At 39.6% G+C, this 16591-nt stretch overlaps 1 protein-coding gene across 3 annotated transcripts; it reads left to right on the top strand.

Annotated features, from left to right (window-relative positions):
- The first annotated feature begins 2816 nt into the window (after positions 1 to 2816).
- CPI1 (cyclopropyl isomerase) lies at positions 2817 to 16308 on the top strand. Of its 3 annotated transcripts, XM_010250646.3 has the most exons (8): positions 2817 to 2955; positions 3036 to 3175; positions 7392 to 7475; positions 7873 to 7914; positions 8996 to 9106; positions 10554 to 10745; positions 14939 to 15036; positions 15808 to 16308. In XM_010250646.3, the coding sequence occupies exons 1-8, from the start codon at positions 2949 to 2951 to the stop codon at positions 15980 to 15982; spliced, it is 849 nt and encodes a 282-aa protein (XP_010248948.1). In that variant the 5' UTR covers positions 2817 to 2948; the 3' UTR covers positions 15983 to 16308. The 3 variants fall into 3 exon arrangements, with proteins under 3 accessions (XP_010248948.1, XP_010248950.1, XP_010248949.1); XM_010250648.3 differs by lacking the exon at positions 7392 to 7475; XM_010250647.3 differs by lacking the exon at positions 7873 to 7914.
- The last annotated feature ends 283 nt before the right edge of the window (positions 16309 to 16591 follow it).

Raw genomic sequence — 16591 nt, 5'->3', positions numbered from 1 at the left:
TTTATTTATTCATGCCCATGTTTTAGGTTTTAGTTAAAATAAATTAAGATGTAATTATTAATTTATCTATATATGATAACATAACATTTCTAAAAATTCTCTCAACAGTCCATCTTGAATGCAGCATTTCAAAACTCGCTTCGTACACGTGAACAAACTTTGAATATGGGTTCTTTGGAGAGTACAATGGAATGGATCCAGTTAACATCGGCACCACCATCCGATCTCCACATACCTTGTTTTGGATGGTCAATAACAATTAACCAAGTTTGGGCATGGGCGGGACAAATTTTGATGGATGTGGGACAGTTGGGATTATACCGTTTTATAGAATCTAAGGCCCTGTTTGTTTGCTCGTATTTTACGTTTGAGGTTGGTCAATTGAATAATTGTCCATGATCTCCCATTATATTGGGTTTTACAATAATTGAATTTTTCGGAGAGTATCAGCCACTTGACTAGTCGATACCCTAGTGTGGGTAAGTTGCTTATTTGGTCGCCGATAATATTCTTTCCCTCTCATCTCTCTCTTTATCAAGATAAATTACACTGAATAAGAATGTTGGAATTGAACTTACTCAGACAATTTTTGCTTCTGAAATACTTATTCAGATAAACTCACTTGCCCAAGTAAATTAAAAAGAACAGGGCCTAATTATATAAGCATTTGTCCTCTTGCTTTATTTCCTTCCTTTTTTATTGGATTTGGATGACTATAGGTTATTGTTTGATTGCAATGCAATTTTATTTGCATTACTACAAATATATGGGAGTGTAAATAAAAAGAATGCAAATTCTGGCATAATTTTATTTTGGATTCACATTATTCTACTTCAGGTCTTGTTTTCCTTCACTGTAAAATTAAAATAAAATTTAAAAAATATCAAGATTTACATTCAAATCATTTGCACTACCTTAAGTTTACATGAGTATATATAAATTTGCACTGCAACCAAATGCAGTCTAAAGTTTCAAATTTACATCATTTTCAACGCTAATGAGGATTTAAGGGATTATGAAGACAAAAATTAAAGTTAATGAAAATACGCTTTATGTACCCGACTAAACACGGATACACGAGTGATGGGAATGTTTAGAATTCAAAATCACCATGTGATCTGTTTTTATTTCCTTTGGATGGTCAGCTAATTAATTTTTCATTTCCTTTCATTTATTAGTTTCTCTTATTATCTGTTCGATTTATCATCTAACTTGATTATTTTATATTTGAATGATGTATTTATGTAATTAGATCGGTTGCACTGTTTATACAATTAATCAAATTTCAGATTGGAGTCGGATGCCGATTCATTGAATTGAAATCGGATCTGAGCCCAATACGACTTACGCTCAACTAACGGTGATATAACGGAAGGTAAGTTTTAGATAAAAATTGCATCTGACAGCGATGTCTATGGAGGTATAAAAAATTGAAGGTGATTTTAAGATTATATGCCGAAAGTGAGGGGAGTTTAAGATAATAATAAAAAATAATGTGAGGGGCATTTTAGATAAAAACACCTCCATTCAGCTGGATGAGGCATGGCAACAAGTGGAAGCGTCACCTCAGCCCTCCATTACCTGTCGAAGCTGGTTCTGAAGGGCATGGATTTGTGCTTGAATGCCTTTGAGGCACTGTCAATGTAGGGCATAATTGCTCTAGAATGATCCAAGTTCTCTTGTATGCGGGAGGGGCCTGGCTTGTTCCCATAGTGCTCAAACGCTGATACGTCATGTGCCTTGAGAATGTAGAGATCATTGAAGAGGTCACGAAGGTCAAAGATTGGTGGGGGAGAGGCGTGGTGTTGGCCTCCCGCCCTTGGAGGGGGGCTATGGTGGCTTGAACGCCTGCTATTGTCCTAGTTGGTCGCAATGTGACAGTGCTGTAGTTGTGATTCTTGCGATTGGCATGGGATTCTATGGGGTCGGCCCACTCAGTTGGGGAGTCGAGGGGTCTTGGAAGGGGGCTTGTTAGCTCGTCGGCTATTGCTATCAGAGTTCGAGGGATCGTCCCCTTCCAGGCCCCCCAAACGTTGGCATAGCATAGTATGGGCATATCGTCCACTACGTTGTACATGGCTTCTAGCGGGGTGGCTACTCTATTGGTGGCTTTTTGTCAGGCGCCCTATGTTGTCTAATTGATGGGCCAGGTTGTCTAGCTTGCTTAGGACTAGCTCGAACTAGTTTATTGTGACTAAGTTTCGAATGTTAGGGACACTAGTCGATTAAGTTAGATTAGTTTTTTCTTGAGGGAAAGGTTTGAAGGCATTTCCCACAGACGACGCCAATTTATTGCTATCAAATATGGAACTAAGGGCAACAACATAATTTTCAGCATTCAAGGCTAACTGATCCAACATGTTTAGGGAAAGGTGTCAGAGGCCCCAAAAATTATCCCAGGAGCAAAGTCTCCTATAATCAAGTTAGTTGAAAACTGTGAGGGATTGGACTAAGCAAAAGAAGAGAGCTTATATTTTAGACTTCTAATGTGTATTACCTCAATGTCGGAGCCCTATTTTATAGTCGAAATTGCTTAAAAGGAATAGTAATTGAGAGCATATGGCGAACCGACATCACTTGTTAAGATGTATAAATTGGCCAGGATGAGACCAAATGAACTCCCCACAAGATTGCCCTCGCAACGTCGCAGATCACATTCCTGGTGTGTATTGAAAACATCTCTCTACGATAATCCCAAAAATTGTCATCGTGGGGAGATGTTATCAATGCACGGCGGAGGTGTGCTGTGGGACCGGGGGGGTCTGATTTGAACTCGGCCGGGATGCATCTGGCCCTCGAAGTGCTAAGTCTGCTGACGTGTCAAGATCTACAGGTCGAATACCACTGTATCAGTGGAGCTTAAAAGGGCTTTTTGTATTCACAGCTGTTCCGCCGAGATCCACTGCTCGAAGTGCTAAGTCTGCTGACGGCCAGATCATCAGAGTACAATGGGCGGTAAACTTTATCCTAAAATTTTTAGCTTAATCCTTATAGGGTTTATAGAAGTTGGCATCTTTTGATGGGATTATGCGCAGGTTTAGAAGTAGCTCCGTCTTCGGATCTCTGGTTCTCTCCTAATCCGAGCAAGAGATGGGGGGAGATATTTTTCCTTTTGTACACTCCTTTCTGGCTCACACTCTGTCTTGGGATCGTTGTTCCGTACAAACTATACGAGGCATGTTCTGAATGTGTTTTCTCTCTAGTTAGCTTGATAGTTGTTTTTTCTTTATTTTAGTTACAAAAGAATTTAGTTATCCATTTGCAGTATGTAAAGAGGAATTTGCGTTTGTTTTAATTATCTAGAAATTATAATGCAAGTACATGTACACTTTATCTAAGATTATGGCTTCAATTTCGAGAGACTTTGATTGTTTTAAATGTTTAGTTTATAAATTGTACTATTGTAGTGAGACTTACCTGCTTTCATCGAAGCTGATATTTGCCGTGATTTTCAAATGGTACCTAGGAATTATTATGAATGGACCTTGGATTGCCTTCATTTCAAATCTGCATATTGGGTCTTTCAGGGAATAGTTTTAATATTGTTTTTTGTTGTAGAAATTGATTAGGGTTCTTTGGTTTGACTGCTGAGTATTGTTATACTTGAAGTTGACCTGGATTTGTGCATTATAGATAGCTTCTCATATTAAACTAAGAATAGTTACTTGTTGATTGAGAGAAATGCAAAGCTTATCCCTTTGACCTTGGTGAGCTCATGTTTATTCCCCTTTGTATTATAAATGGATATAGGTGCACATGAAGGAGTTGAGATAGAATGGTATATACATACTATGGCCTAGCAACAAGCTTACTATTTCTCATTTTTCTTTCCTTATGTTATTTTCTTTATTTTCATGAGATCAGTATTTCTTATGAAATTCAGAGAGTGGATGTTGCAAAATGCTTATGATTTTTTTCTTCATTTAATGGGGATTAGCATTCCTTAATCCTTATGAAATTCAAAGAGAGGGTATTGATGGTGCGCGATCTGACTATTCCTAGTTGGAGGGCGATCCGGACTCCAAATGGACGGCGAGATGGATCGATCTGCAAAACAGTCTATCAGAGAACCCGGGGTAGCTAACCCGGCGAGGTCGCTTCGATGCTTAAGTTAGTAAGTATATTGTAAATGCGAGTTGAATGCTTGAGAGCTTGAGTGCTAGAGAGTAGAGTAATCACACGTACCTTTGCCTTGAGATTCTGAGTCCTTATATACTGGAGTAGCCGTGGGCTTCATGAAAGAGCTCCGGGTTCTTCGGGCTATAGAGATAAGGTTGGTTCCGCTTTTGGTGGAGGGCGGTACGTGGATGAGGCTTATCGTCCAGCTCCGTTTCAGGCGGAACCGGGATGAGTTCTTATCGTGACCTCGGGAGATTCGGGATCTGTTGTCTCATCGTGATCCCAAGAGATTCGGGATCTGTTGGGAAGGTCTTCGGAGTTGGTTATACGACGCTTCGGCCCATTAGCTCTGAGCTGAAACTTCGATTCTTCAGTCCCAAACTGGACTGGACACCCGAGGTGCCTCTACGCCGAGGCGGGTTTGGAGCCGAGGTGGCTGGGTACCTGAATGGCAAATGTTGCGAACTGGGCTTGCCTGGCTGAGTTGTCATCCTTTAATCAGATCGCGCCCATGTGTCCCCTTCCTCTTAGGTCGTGCCAAATCACCCTTCATCAATTGCCCTCCACTCCTCGTGCCAGGGGTCCCAACCGATTTCGTCATGTTGTTTATAGATTCCGCGGATGTCACAGAGCGCGCTCAACCGTTTTCATCCTCAGGTGTCGTGCAACCAGTTTTCATGGGAGCCGTTGGATCGCACAGGTCTCGGTCGTTGATCGCCATGCGGTGAACTATAAATAGGGGGCCGAAGGGCCCCTTTCCTTTGCCAAAAATCTTGTGATTGAGCTCTCTCGAGGTCGTGTCTGAGTCTTTTAGCTCACCACTCTTTACTTTGTGTTCCGAGGTTGTTTTCGTCCTTTTGGCGAGTTTGTCTTCTTTCATTAGTTTGTTCTCCTTTCCTTTTCCTATTCCAGTATGTCTAGTGCTAGTATAGATAGGCTTCTTAGTGATTCTAGTGAGCTTGAGGGTGCCGAGGTGTAGTCCTCGGCTCCCGCTGGCGAGGTCAGCTCTTCGCCAGATAGTTCCTCTCCTCACCTCTTAGGAGAAACACCTTTTCCCGAAGTCGGGCCATCTCGGCCTGAGGAACCTGAAGCTCGGGTGGAAGGACCGACCTCCAGAGAAGGGGTCCCATCTTCTTCTCGGGGTCGGGATCTGGATGACTTTGGGCCTTCCACTATGACCTCGGACAGGTTACTGTCCTTGGTAGCCCGTTATCGTCTTCCTGACAACCTTACTTTTAGTATTCCTTTGGGTCAGTACCCTTGGGTTCATGGTCACCATGATCTCGTGGTTTTTGAGGAGCAGCTCGTAGCCGGGTTGCGCTTTCCACTCCACCCTTTCATTATAGAAATTATTAAGTTCTTTGATATTACCATCGACCAATTACACCCGAACGCCATTCGAACCATAGTTGGCACGATCTCTTTGTTCCACGAGTATAACCGACCTCTTTCCTTAGACACCTTTAGTTCAATCTGTTTGATCAAGAAGAATTCTGCGTAGAGATACTCGACAGAGTTACTACATCTCCCCCCGCTCTGGATTCAAAATCCTGTTCGGCAGCCCGAACAAAGTACCGACTTGGAAGAGGAGGTACTTCTTCGTCTGGAACCCTGAGGGGTGGCCCTTCCCGACTCACTGGCGAGTGGCCATCAAGGACCTCGGGGTGAGGCTAGATACGGAGACCAGGGTGGTCGTTAACTCCTGGAGGGACCTCGGCCTGGAAATGAAAGATTTCTTGGCCGAGGAGAAGATTTTACGAGCTGGGCTAAGTCCTCCTGGTAGGCCTCCACCTCAACGCTCATATTACTCTTTCTCATTTTGTACCCACGTCAAGTCGTGACTAACTGCTTCCTTTTTCTCTTGCAAAAGCTATGCCGGACGTCGATGCAGAAAACCTTCTGAGGAGCTTTCAGAGGGGGAAGAAAGGGAAGGCCTCAAAGAAGTCACGTCGGGAGGCCGGTCCTTTAGTTCCCGCCCCACCCGAGGTCGCTGCGTAGGAGCCGATCTCGGTCGAGCTTCCGGAGGAGGAGATCCGTCCCCAACCTCCTGTTGTGGACCTGGACGAAGACTAGGATGAGGGAGCTTCGCCTCGTGAGCCCGAGAGTGCTTCAGTGCCCGAGCCTCAGTTCTCGAAGGAGAGCATAATGACCCCGCGGCTCGGACTCCTCAAAAGTAAAGACGACGTTTTTCCTGCTAAAGTCGCGGAATGGGCTGACATGCCCACAAGTCAGCTCGAGGGCGGGGCTGCCAGTTACTGCATGGTGGTGAGTACCTCAGTGGTGTTCATCTCGACGCTTTTCCTGGTGTGGCTGGAGGATGCCATTGAAGTTGAAGTTGAGCTTGAAGCTGCAAAGAGATAGGAATGACCTTTCGATCGAATTCCCACAGACGGCGCCAATTGATGGTGCATGATCTGACTACTCCTAGCCGGAGGGCGATCTGGACTCCAGATGGACGGCGAGCTAGATCGATCTGCAAAACAATCTATCAGAGAACCCAGGGTAGCTAACCCGGCGAGGTCGCTCCGATGCTTAAGTCAGTGAGTATGCTGTAAATGCGAGTTGAATGCTTGAGTGCTAGAGAGTAGAGTAATCACGCGTACCTTTGCCTTGAAATTTCGAGTCCTTATATACTGGAGTAGCCGTGGGCTTCACGAAAGAGCTCCGGGTTCTCCGAGCTGTAGAGATAAGGTTGGTTCCACTTTTGTAGGAGGGCGGTACGTGGATGAGGCTTATTGTCCATCTCCGATTAAGGCGGAACCGGGATGAGTTCTTATCGTGACCTCGGGAGATTCAGGATCTGTTGGCTCATCGTGATCCCAAGAGATTCGGGATCTGTTGGGAAGGTCTTCGGAGTTGGTTATATGACGCTTCGGCCCGTTAGCTCCGAGCTGGAACTTTGATTCTTCAGTCCCGAATTGGATTGGATACCGAGGTGCCTCTACGCCGAGGCGGGTTTGGAGCCGAGGTGGCTGGGTACTCGAAATGCGAATGTTGCGAACAGGGCCTGCCTGGCTGAGTTGTCATCCTTTAATCAGATCGCGCTTACGTGTCCCCTTCCTGTTAGGTCGTGCCAAATCACCCTTCATCAGGTATAATTGAGTTTTCAACATTTTTTATGGTATCAGGATGACAAGTACTTTCTTTCCCAGATAACTTTTTTGGATAAATTCTTGCGCAGATAACTTGAAAGATACATGATTGCCCCTTTTATTTTTAATTCTCTTGTTAATAATCATACTGTAATGACATATTTCTATGTTAATAAACAGAACTTTACTGAATTGGAATACCTGCTACTTGGACTGGTGTCTGCAGTTCCGTCTTTCTTAATACCACTTTTATTTGTTGGGAAGGTCAGCCTTTCATTTATCTTACTCATGCAACTTTGATTTTCTTGTTTATCAATACTATTTTCTGCTGTCTTCTCATGGTATGTTTATTATTCACTTTCTTGATTTGGAACAACTCATTATTCCCTTATTACTACTTCCACTGTCTTTCAGATTTTAATCCTCTAGATACTGAAACTGATTTTGAGTTTCAAATTCTAAAAATTTCTATATTTTTGGTTAGGTTTAATGTCTTATTCACTTTATTTATTCATTGAATAGGAACATCCATTTTTTTTTTTGAATAGGAAAATCCATTATGTCTTCTTTTATTAGTTGATGGAATGATGAGTCCATGCAGTAGTTTACTTGTTATTGTTTTCCAATTTTCTTAAATTTCATGGAGCATTTTGTCCCACAGGTTGATAGGGGTGTGTGTTGGAAGGAACGCTACTGGGTAAAGGTATGTATTTTAGATTGCCTAATTCTTACTACACGCAAATATAAACATGGCATGTTCCCAATGAAAAGACAAAACATACCATATATGTAATGATAAAATTTGTCCTTAAATAATTTGTTTCTTCAAACAAGTACTTTTTGTCCGTTAGTTGGGGAAATGGGATGTAACTGAATCACCACCTGAATGGAACATTATGAAAATGAGTAAATAAATGTAAAGATAATTAACCTGTCAATATAAACATTTCATTTGTACTTTCCAAGAGCCTTTTTATATATAAAGTAGAAGACATTGACTAGGAAACGGTCTACTGTTTACCCAGTCTGTTTTGATAATATTGATGGTCCAAATGATGGTCTAAATGCTTCTACTGTTTTTATCTGGTTTCCTAAGAACTGGGATGAACAGTAAGTTTAAGGCTTTGACCTTGGTAGCTGATTTGATCATTTTTTATATTCCTGGCAATCTGAAACTCTTCTCTTCCAATTGGAAAGTGAATATATGTAAATAATGATAGCTTCATTTTAACTTCACAACATAGATATAACTTAGTGGAAAGATGGGCACACTTGGGCTTAAAACTGTTGTGCCTGATGATTAGGCCTGGGGCCGGCCAGCAGCTTAAGTCTGTTGCTAGAATCATGCCAATGGTATGGACTATGGATATCTATTTTCTTTTACTTTACAGGTGTTGTTTTGATTTTTTTTTTTTCAATGAATTTGTTTCAGTTTGTTCATCAACTGTGTTTATGTGCTGACTGATATGCAATGCCCAATCCAGGATAGCTATGCTAATAACAAATTATATTTTGAATTAATAGTAATAAAATTTCATGCAAATTTGTGATCTTTGATTTCTTTTAGTTATGATTGACACATAAAAGGAGCTTTTTTGTATTCAATTTGTATATACAGAAGTTTTTTCTGATCTATTTGCTAGTTATATCTGTTGACATTAGTTATCCCTTGTCCAGTTACAGATGTTCCACTCACCAATCTAGTGGCTTTGGTTCTCAACTTCTTTACCAAGTGAGGTTTCCTAGTAAATTACCAGTGACAATGACTATGTTTATTCTGGCAGGCCAGTATCTGGATTGTAATCTTCAGTTATGTTGGAAACTATTTTTGGACACATTATTTCTTCTCGGTTTTGGGAGCTTCATATACCTTTCCATCGTGGAAGATGAACAATGTAAGCCACAAAATTGTTTAACTTTGTTGCTAGTTCCTTTTATTGGAGTATTTTTTTTCCTTTCTTGTTACAATTTTAGTAATGTTTCATGATGTGGCTCTTCTTGTAAACAAGACAAAAATAATTTCTATTTCTGCAGTCATTCTTTCAATGCATTTGATGGAGGGTTTTGTAACCTTCTGTATATCTAGGCCCTGATTCTAGGGTGAAAAAAAGAGACAATGAAGGTGCTAGCTAGCCTGCTGGTAAGATCTCTGGCTGGTTGTAGCGGAGACCTGGGATCAAGTCCTGCCTTCACTAAGGTTGGGGGTCTAGGGTTTGGGGGAGGGATACCCCCATTATGTAGTCCATTACCAATGCATACAAATAAGGATGTTGGAGAGAAATAACATACAGTCTAGCAGGTGGCTTTTGGACTTCGCATTTAATTCTTACAAAGAACATGTAAATGTCTAGTTAGGTAACTTCTATCTGATGACCTTATTGGACTTCCTGGCTTCCACAAGCTAATTTACTTTTTGGAGATTTGAACACATGAAATGTATCTCTCCAAGTTTGTTTACAATTCAAGTGAGGTTTCTTCATTATATGGTGTCAGTATTTGGAAGGGGATCATGTGTTTTCTGTTTTCAGCAGTCTTTTCTGGGGTTTACTAAGTTCAAGGTAGGGGAGAGTTCAAGAAATAGATTTTTAGAAGATGATTGGAGTGATGCTGAAAAGTTATGTGATGCACATCCCAGGCCAGAGGTTGAGTTCTAAAGACATTACCATTGATTAATTCTTTGAATTTAGGGGTAACAGGGTTGTTTAGTTTCTTTCTTATGGAAGACTTTTGCTGGAGCAGCTGGACAAGGAGTGCATTTTCTACTAAGCTTGAATCTGAACAATTTTCTCCTTAGGACCCTGACTCAAGTTGGTGGAAGGAATGCACCAATGGTTGCTTTATAGTTAAATTTTATTACATGTGCAATGGCATTTAATTGTGATGGTAATGTACAATTGTAATGAAGAGGATTTTAGATGTTTGTTTATCTCACGCAGAGTTGCTGAAATTTTTTGGGGCGGCTGCTTTTCATTGTATAGATTACAAGCGTTTTGGCTTGTTCATCCCCATGAAACCTTTTCTTCTTGGCCATATCTCCAAGGAAGTACGAAGGCAAAAGTTTTTGTGTTCCTTTTTCTATATGCAGAGCTATTTGAAGAAGAAAAAAAAAGCAATGGAATACTTTTCAATGGGAAGAGGAATCATGGAAGATTATGTGCTGATATTAGAAATTGGATTTTGGTGTAGTTTTTAGTTTGCTCTTGATTTTAATTGTTTCAGTTGGGATATCAGCTCATCACCCCCTCCTTGCTATGCATTCTCATTTTTTATTAATGAAATTTCTTTTGATTATTATCAAAATGGAAAAGTTTACTTATATACATTTCTTCCTATGCTGCGCAGGTTCCACACACAACATTCCTTCTCACTCATGTTTGCTTCCTATTTTACCATGTGACATCAAATATAACACTTCGCAGGCTACGGTATTCTATTGCAGACCTACCAGAGCAAATTCAGTGGGTTACTGAGGCTGCCTGGATTTTGGCTCTTTCTTATTTCATAGCGTACTTGGAGACTTTAGCAATTTCTAATGTAAGTGATACTGTAATACTATGATTTTCCCACATCATTATCATTTCCATCATATTTGGCATTGCTGTTATCATCCCCATCATCATCAAAGTTCTCAATTCTGGTTTTGAGGAAACCTTTTTTGCTTCAGAAGTGAAAACACTTTATGAGAAATTTAGGAAGAAACTACCAAACGGAGTAGGAATTTTCAACTTGATGATGGAAACAATTACAAAATGAAATCATGTAGTAAAACCACCAAAATGTTAATGCAATGCATTATCAATACTAAAAGACTGAGATACCACATAAAATGAAAATGTCAAGGTTAAGGAATGGAAGTATTCATTATAGCCATGTAGATACATTGACATGCAAATTATATCAGTGCAACTATGAGTTTATCAAAATATCTCTCATTTCCACCAACATTTGGTAAAGCTTGTAATGCAAATAATTAGTTCTTAACTACTTGAAGCAATGCAAATAAGGAAAAAAAGAGAGTGTGGGTTTTACATGCTTGAAAATGCTTTATATGTTTGCTTTTATTTTTAAATTTTCATTTGAATACACTTTACATGTTATGTTTATGTATTTTAATTTTAGATAATAGGTTTTTTAAATCATTTATTTTAAAATATAAGTTTATATTTTTATTAACATTATGTTTAATATTTTTTAATATTTTTGCATTTTTTATTTTTTTTTTGGAATTCTCTGACTTTTTTATTTTTATTTTTTAGCTTTTTTTTTTGTAATTTTGTGCCTTTCATAAAAAGGCTTGCGCCTCAGGCGCAAATTGGCCCTTGCGCTTTTAAAACACTGGGTAACTTTCATTTCAAGGCAAAAAGGGGGGAGGGGAATGTACATGAGAGAATGTAGAACCAAGAAACAAAAAGGCCTCTAGTGACATCAAGAATTACATAGACAATGTATTTGCACTAACAAAAAATCCCTATCCACCCCAGATTTGGCTAGAGCATCAGCAACTGAATTCATTGCCCTTGGATCCATCTAAAAGAGAAGTTCAAGGAGGCTGAAAGGTTGCAAATCTCTTATAGGAAGCCAACAAGTCTCCAAGGGCCAAGGCCCATCCAATAGTGTTCCTAGAATCACCACTGCAATCACTATTAGCTTTTCTTATAATTTCATTCTTCATTGGTTGGATCTATTGCCCATTGGAAACATTAAATATAGACTTGTGAGGTATGTAGCTGTGGGTATGCTGCTGACCTGTTGAAAGTTTGAAACTGCAGTAAGGGGACATGGAGAACTTGAACATTGAGATCATCATCATCATCATCCTCCAAGCCTTGTCCCAACTCTATGGGGTCAGCTACATGAATCCTGTTTCACCAAGGAATCAACATAACTAGTATTGAGATGGACAAGTGGCAGGGATAGGAAGCAAATATATGTACTTGATTCAAGCCCTCTAATCCCTGGAAAGGCATCACCCACATCTACAACTATTTTATTGATTTAACTAGATTTTAGGTGGAAATGGAATAGAATTAAATTCTGGACTGACCTTTGGTGGGGTGAAAAGGCCTTTTGCTGAACCTTTCCTCCTTTATTTGGTGTGTCTCAGAATAAGAGTGCCACTCGATCCTTTTGTCTAAACAAGGAACCACGTGGAATTTGTCTCCTAGAAGGCCTCTTAGTGAAGCTGAGATTTCTGAAGTTGTGGAGCTCTTGGATTCTCTTAAGAGGTCTAAATGTCCCCCTTTGCTTGTGACCATATCTGGAAAGTCCACCCATCTAGTAAGTTCTCTACTAATTCCTTTTTTTTAATTCCCTAAGACACCTATTTTCCCACTAAGAAGGTGTGGAAAATCAGCTGATCAGCTTCTCATCCATTGCCAGTAGCAAGACGTTTGTGGCATGCTTTTTTCTTTATGGCCAAGACTTAGAGGTAGCAAGATGGCCAGGTAGATTTGGAACTGTATTCCATTTGCCATCTGCTGGAATATTTGGAAGGAAAGGAATAGAAGATTATTTGAAGACAAGGCCTGGTGGCAGCTGTTGGTAATCTGTCTCACACTGGGTTTTGGTGTTGCCTGAATTTGCACAAGTCAAGAAAGAAGATCTTGGAGACAGACTTTGGGAGGTGTTGGGATTACAAATATGTAATTTGGACGACTGGTCATGATCTATCTTTCTTTTTTTTTTCCATTGTTGCATTGTATCTAGGTGTTGCCTTAAAACCTAATCAGACGAATTTTTTCCTTTTAATGAAAGTTTTACTCTTACTATAAAATAATGCTTTTTTAAATCTGATGAGATATAATAGTTGGGCTACTCTTGAGAATATCCAAGATGTGCTATGTTAGTGGCAAGTGAGAGGTTTAGGCAACAGAGGAAAAATATACTGTGGTACAATCACACATGCAATCATGTGGGAGGTGTGGGAAGAGGGAAGCAGGAGAAATTTTCATAATAAGGTTGGTTCTTATCAAGAGCAGGAAGCACACATTTTTCATTTGTATAACTTGTAGGTTATGAATTCTGAGGCTTTTAGCGGCATCTCTTTGGGAGACCTCCAAAGGAAGTTTGTGGAGATTTTTCAGTTACTCTGATGTCCCTATCCTTGGTTCGGAGTCTGTGGACCTCAATCAGGGTGTAGGTGGTAGAGCTAAGGCTTAATTTTGATTGCATTTATGTGGGCAACCATGGTGAGGCTGGCACTGGAGGTGTGTTCTTGATGGGTGGCAGCATTTGCTGGGCCTTTAGTGGGCCAATTGGGATTGCTGATTCTTCTGAAGCTGAAATCTTAGCTGCTCTAACAGGGCTAAGGACTGCTAAACAGCTGGTCATGTTGTCCTTATCTGTATAAGGTGATTCAACAAATAAAATCAAATGGTTAGAAAGAGGACAGTGGTCCTTGGAGGTTGGCTCATTTTTTGACTGAAGCCAGGGATATGGTGGCATTGATGCAAGTTGGGCTAAGATGGATTCTGAAGGAGCTTAATGAGGTGGCCGATTTGTTAGCTAAGGTGAGTGTGCATAGGGAAAATCTGCCTCTAAAGGTTTATGGGATTTTTTTTGGCCTTTTGTGTTTGATTTGTGCATTTCCTCTCATGTACAACTTGCCTTATTCTTTTTGAATATATATCAGTTATCTTTCTCAAAAAAAAAAAAAAAAAGATTCATCCAAAGCCTAAAGGAACTTATAGGTTATAGCGCTAGGTATAAGAGGTGACTGAACAGGTAAAAGTTTTAACTCTTTCAAGTTTCAAGGTGATTAGGTCTTCTGCAAAAAACTTCAGTTATGGTATCCATAGGAATAGGTAAATTTGATAGGAGTTGGAAGGATGTCATGTTAAGGTAGTGATATAAGAATTGAAGATTCATTTTTATAGAAGGTATATCCCTTGATAGAGTTGAATGCCATTAACATGTTTTGTATAGCCTACTCCAAATGACATCAGCAAGAGATTGCTGATTTACTGACCAATGAGCATAAAGTGTGCAGAAAAAAATCAGAACTATGATTTATCCCCCAAATTCAGATATATTAAGTGTTCCCTTTCATCCAGTTCTCTCATGTAGAAGATCATGGATTTGGAAACTATGAAGATTTGATACTAAATAGTTTGTTTTGGGAAAGAATGAGCGATCCTAAATATCCTTGCCCTTTTATGCATAACAGAAAACTTTATTTGAATGAGTGTCTGGGCTATGAACCAAGGCATGGGAGATTGGGAGCACCGGAGAGGAAGTCCAAAGTTACATCTTTTTTCTCTTTTGGGATCCTTGTTGTACCTTTTTCTCTGATCAGTTCGACTCTCCAAATTTGCAACACTTCTTGTATCTGAATAAATTGCCTGATTTAACCTAGCTCTCTAAGTTACTAAAATAATATGAATCTCACCTAATCATGGATGTCTAGATGTGATGGCCATTCATTCCATTCTACTCTACAAATCAAATCTTTTGTTGATAATGAATTCTTGTGAGAAATTGAGAATACTGTCAGAAAGAGAATTATGTATCTCATAGTAAACTCCCTTTTTTGGCTACTAAAGTGAACTCCCATTTGGTAAATGCATGATAGAGTATTAGCTTTGTTATTGAGGTAAAGTATTTTATTAAGGCAGTGCTTGCCTCAGCCAATGAAAGTCTGATAGAATTTTGTTTGAAATATTTATTGGCACAAGAAGCACTGAATCATATTGCTTGTTGGTAATACTTGTCTCCTCCCACATTTGCAGTTCCCTTATTATCAATTTGTGGACCGAGCATCAATGTACAAAGTAGGATCCTTATTTTATGCAATTTATTTTGTCGTAAGCTTCCCAATGTTTTTGAGGTAAGAATTTATCGTGCATTTTTTCTGCACTTCCCTTTTGTAGTTTACCAATTGTGTTCTAATATGACTAAAAAAGCTAGCATGGTATGCTTGTTGAACGGTGACCCCCTGTACTATGGGGTCAGTGACAATTACCCCCGTAACTTTCATTTGTGACAAAGGTCCCCTTGAACTTTCCTTGCTTTCTTTTCCTTGCCCATTTCTCTTAGGCTATGTTTGGTTTTAAGGAAAAAGTAAGGAAAGGAAAGGAAAGGAAAGGAAACCTTTATAAATATTGTATAGGTTTTCCTGCATTTCTCTTCCTTCAAACCAAACATGGCCTTAAAACTCTAATTGACCCAAAAATAACACACACACACACTATATTATTATTTCATGACTTATATTTAGAGGGATCTGGCATTTTATGTGTAAGAACCATTGTATGCATGGCAATTGTGCTTGAAAACCCAAACCATCCCAATATTAGATCAATCCGAGTGGCCTGTGAACGGTAGAAACATTGATTGGAAGATTGTTGCCATATGGCATTTGGACTTCTTCCCAGTCATTTTTCATGCTATTTTCTATTTATTCTGTTGTGCATATTTTATTTTTTGGATGTTCATTGATGAGTTCTTATAAATATGATTATGGATTCCGGATTTCCCAGCATGATGGTCCAAATTGATGATAAGTGCCACATGTACATCTAAAACATGTGGAGTAAATTCGTAGAGACCTTTTAAGTTGTTTTCTGAATTTCTTGAATGAAACCAAACTTTGTAACAGGATTGACGAAAAAGCTGGTGATACGTGGGACCTGCCTAGAGTGGCTGTTGATGCACTGGGTGCAGCAATGCTAGTGACGATAATACTTGATTTATGGCGTATCTTTCTGGGACCCATAGTTCTAGTTGCAGAAAATAAACGGTGTTCTCAGCAAGGACTCCCTTGGTTTTCTTGACATCCTGAAAGTTGCTTGAGAAGCTCTAAGTTTAAGTTTGCAACTGCAGAAAAATGGGGTTAATGGTTATCACTTTATCCTCATGTGCTGAAGTAGCATGCATGCAGAAAAATGGGACCGTTTCGGTTGCAAAATGATGACTGGGGACCAGCTGACGGAAGTAATTAGTCTTAGAATCAAGCCTTAGTTTTGCTTTTTGGTCTAAATACTGAACTGAAACACCCCTCTCTTGGGATAAGACCATCCTTGTCAGAAGCATCAAACGTTATCTCTAACAGAGGAAGTAAGAAGTTTAATATACCCATCACGGACAAATTAGGCTTTAATCAGATTGCTGGATTTCTTTAAAGTAAGGGTAAAAGACTTGAGGCTCCCTTAATATTTCATTTAAATACTGAAACATCCCCTCATTTTTCAAAATGGACTTAGACCTCCCTTCTCAAAAGATATCAGCAACAAAAACCTCCCATTTGTTAATTCTCTATTCATGTCTGTTAGAACGTGATGTCATGTGCAGTTTTAAAGTTTTTGTTCTTGAATTTCCAACTTTGCCCTCCATTACCTCTTTGCATATTTGATTGTCTTGTATGAATAAAAAAAAACACCTTT

Source organism: Nelumbo nucifera, chromosome 4 (assembly GCF_055504915.1).
Source record: "Nelumbo nucifera cultivar China Antique chromosome 4, China Antique-T2T, whole genome shotgun sequence".
NCBI classification, from domain to species: Eukaryota; Viridiplantae; Streptophyta; class Magnoliopsida; order Proteales; family Nelumbonaceae; genus Nelumbo; species Nelumbo nucifera.
This window is presented reverse-complemented; position numbering and strand designations above follow the sequence as displayed.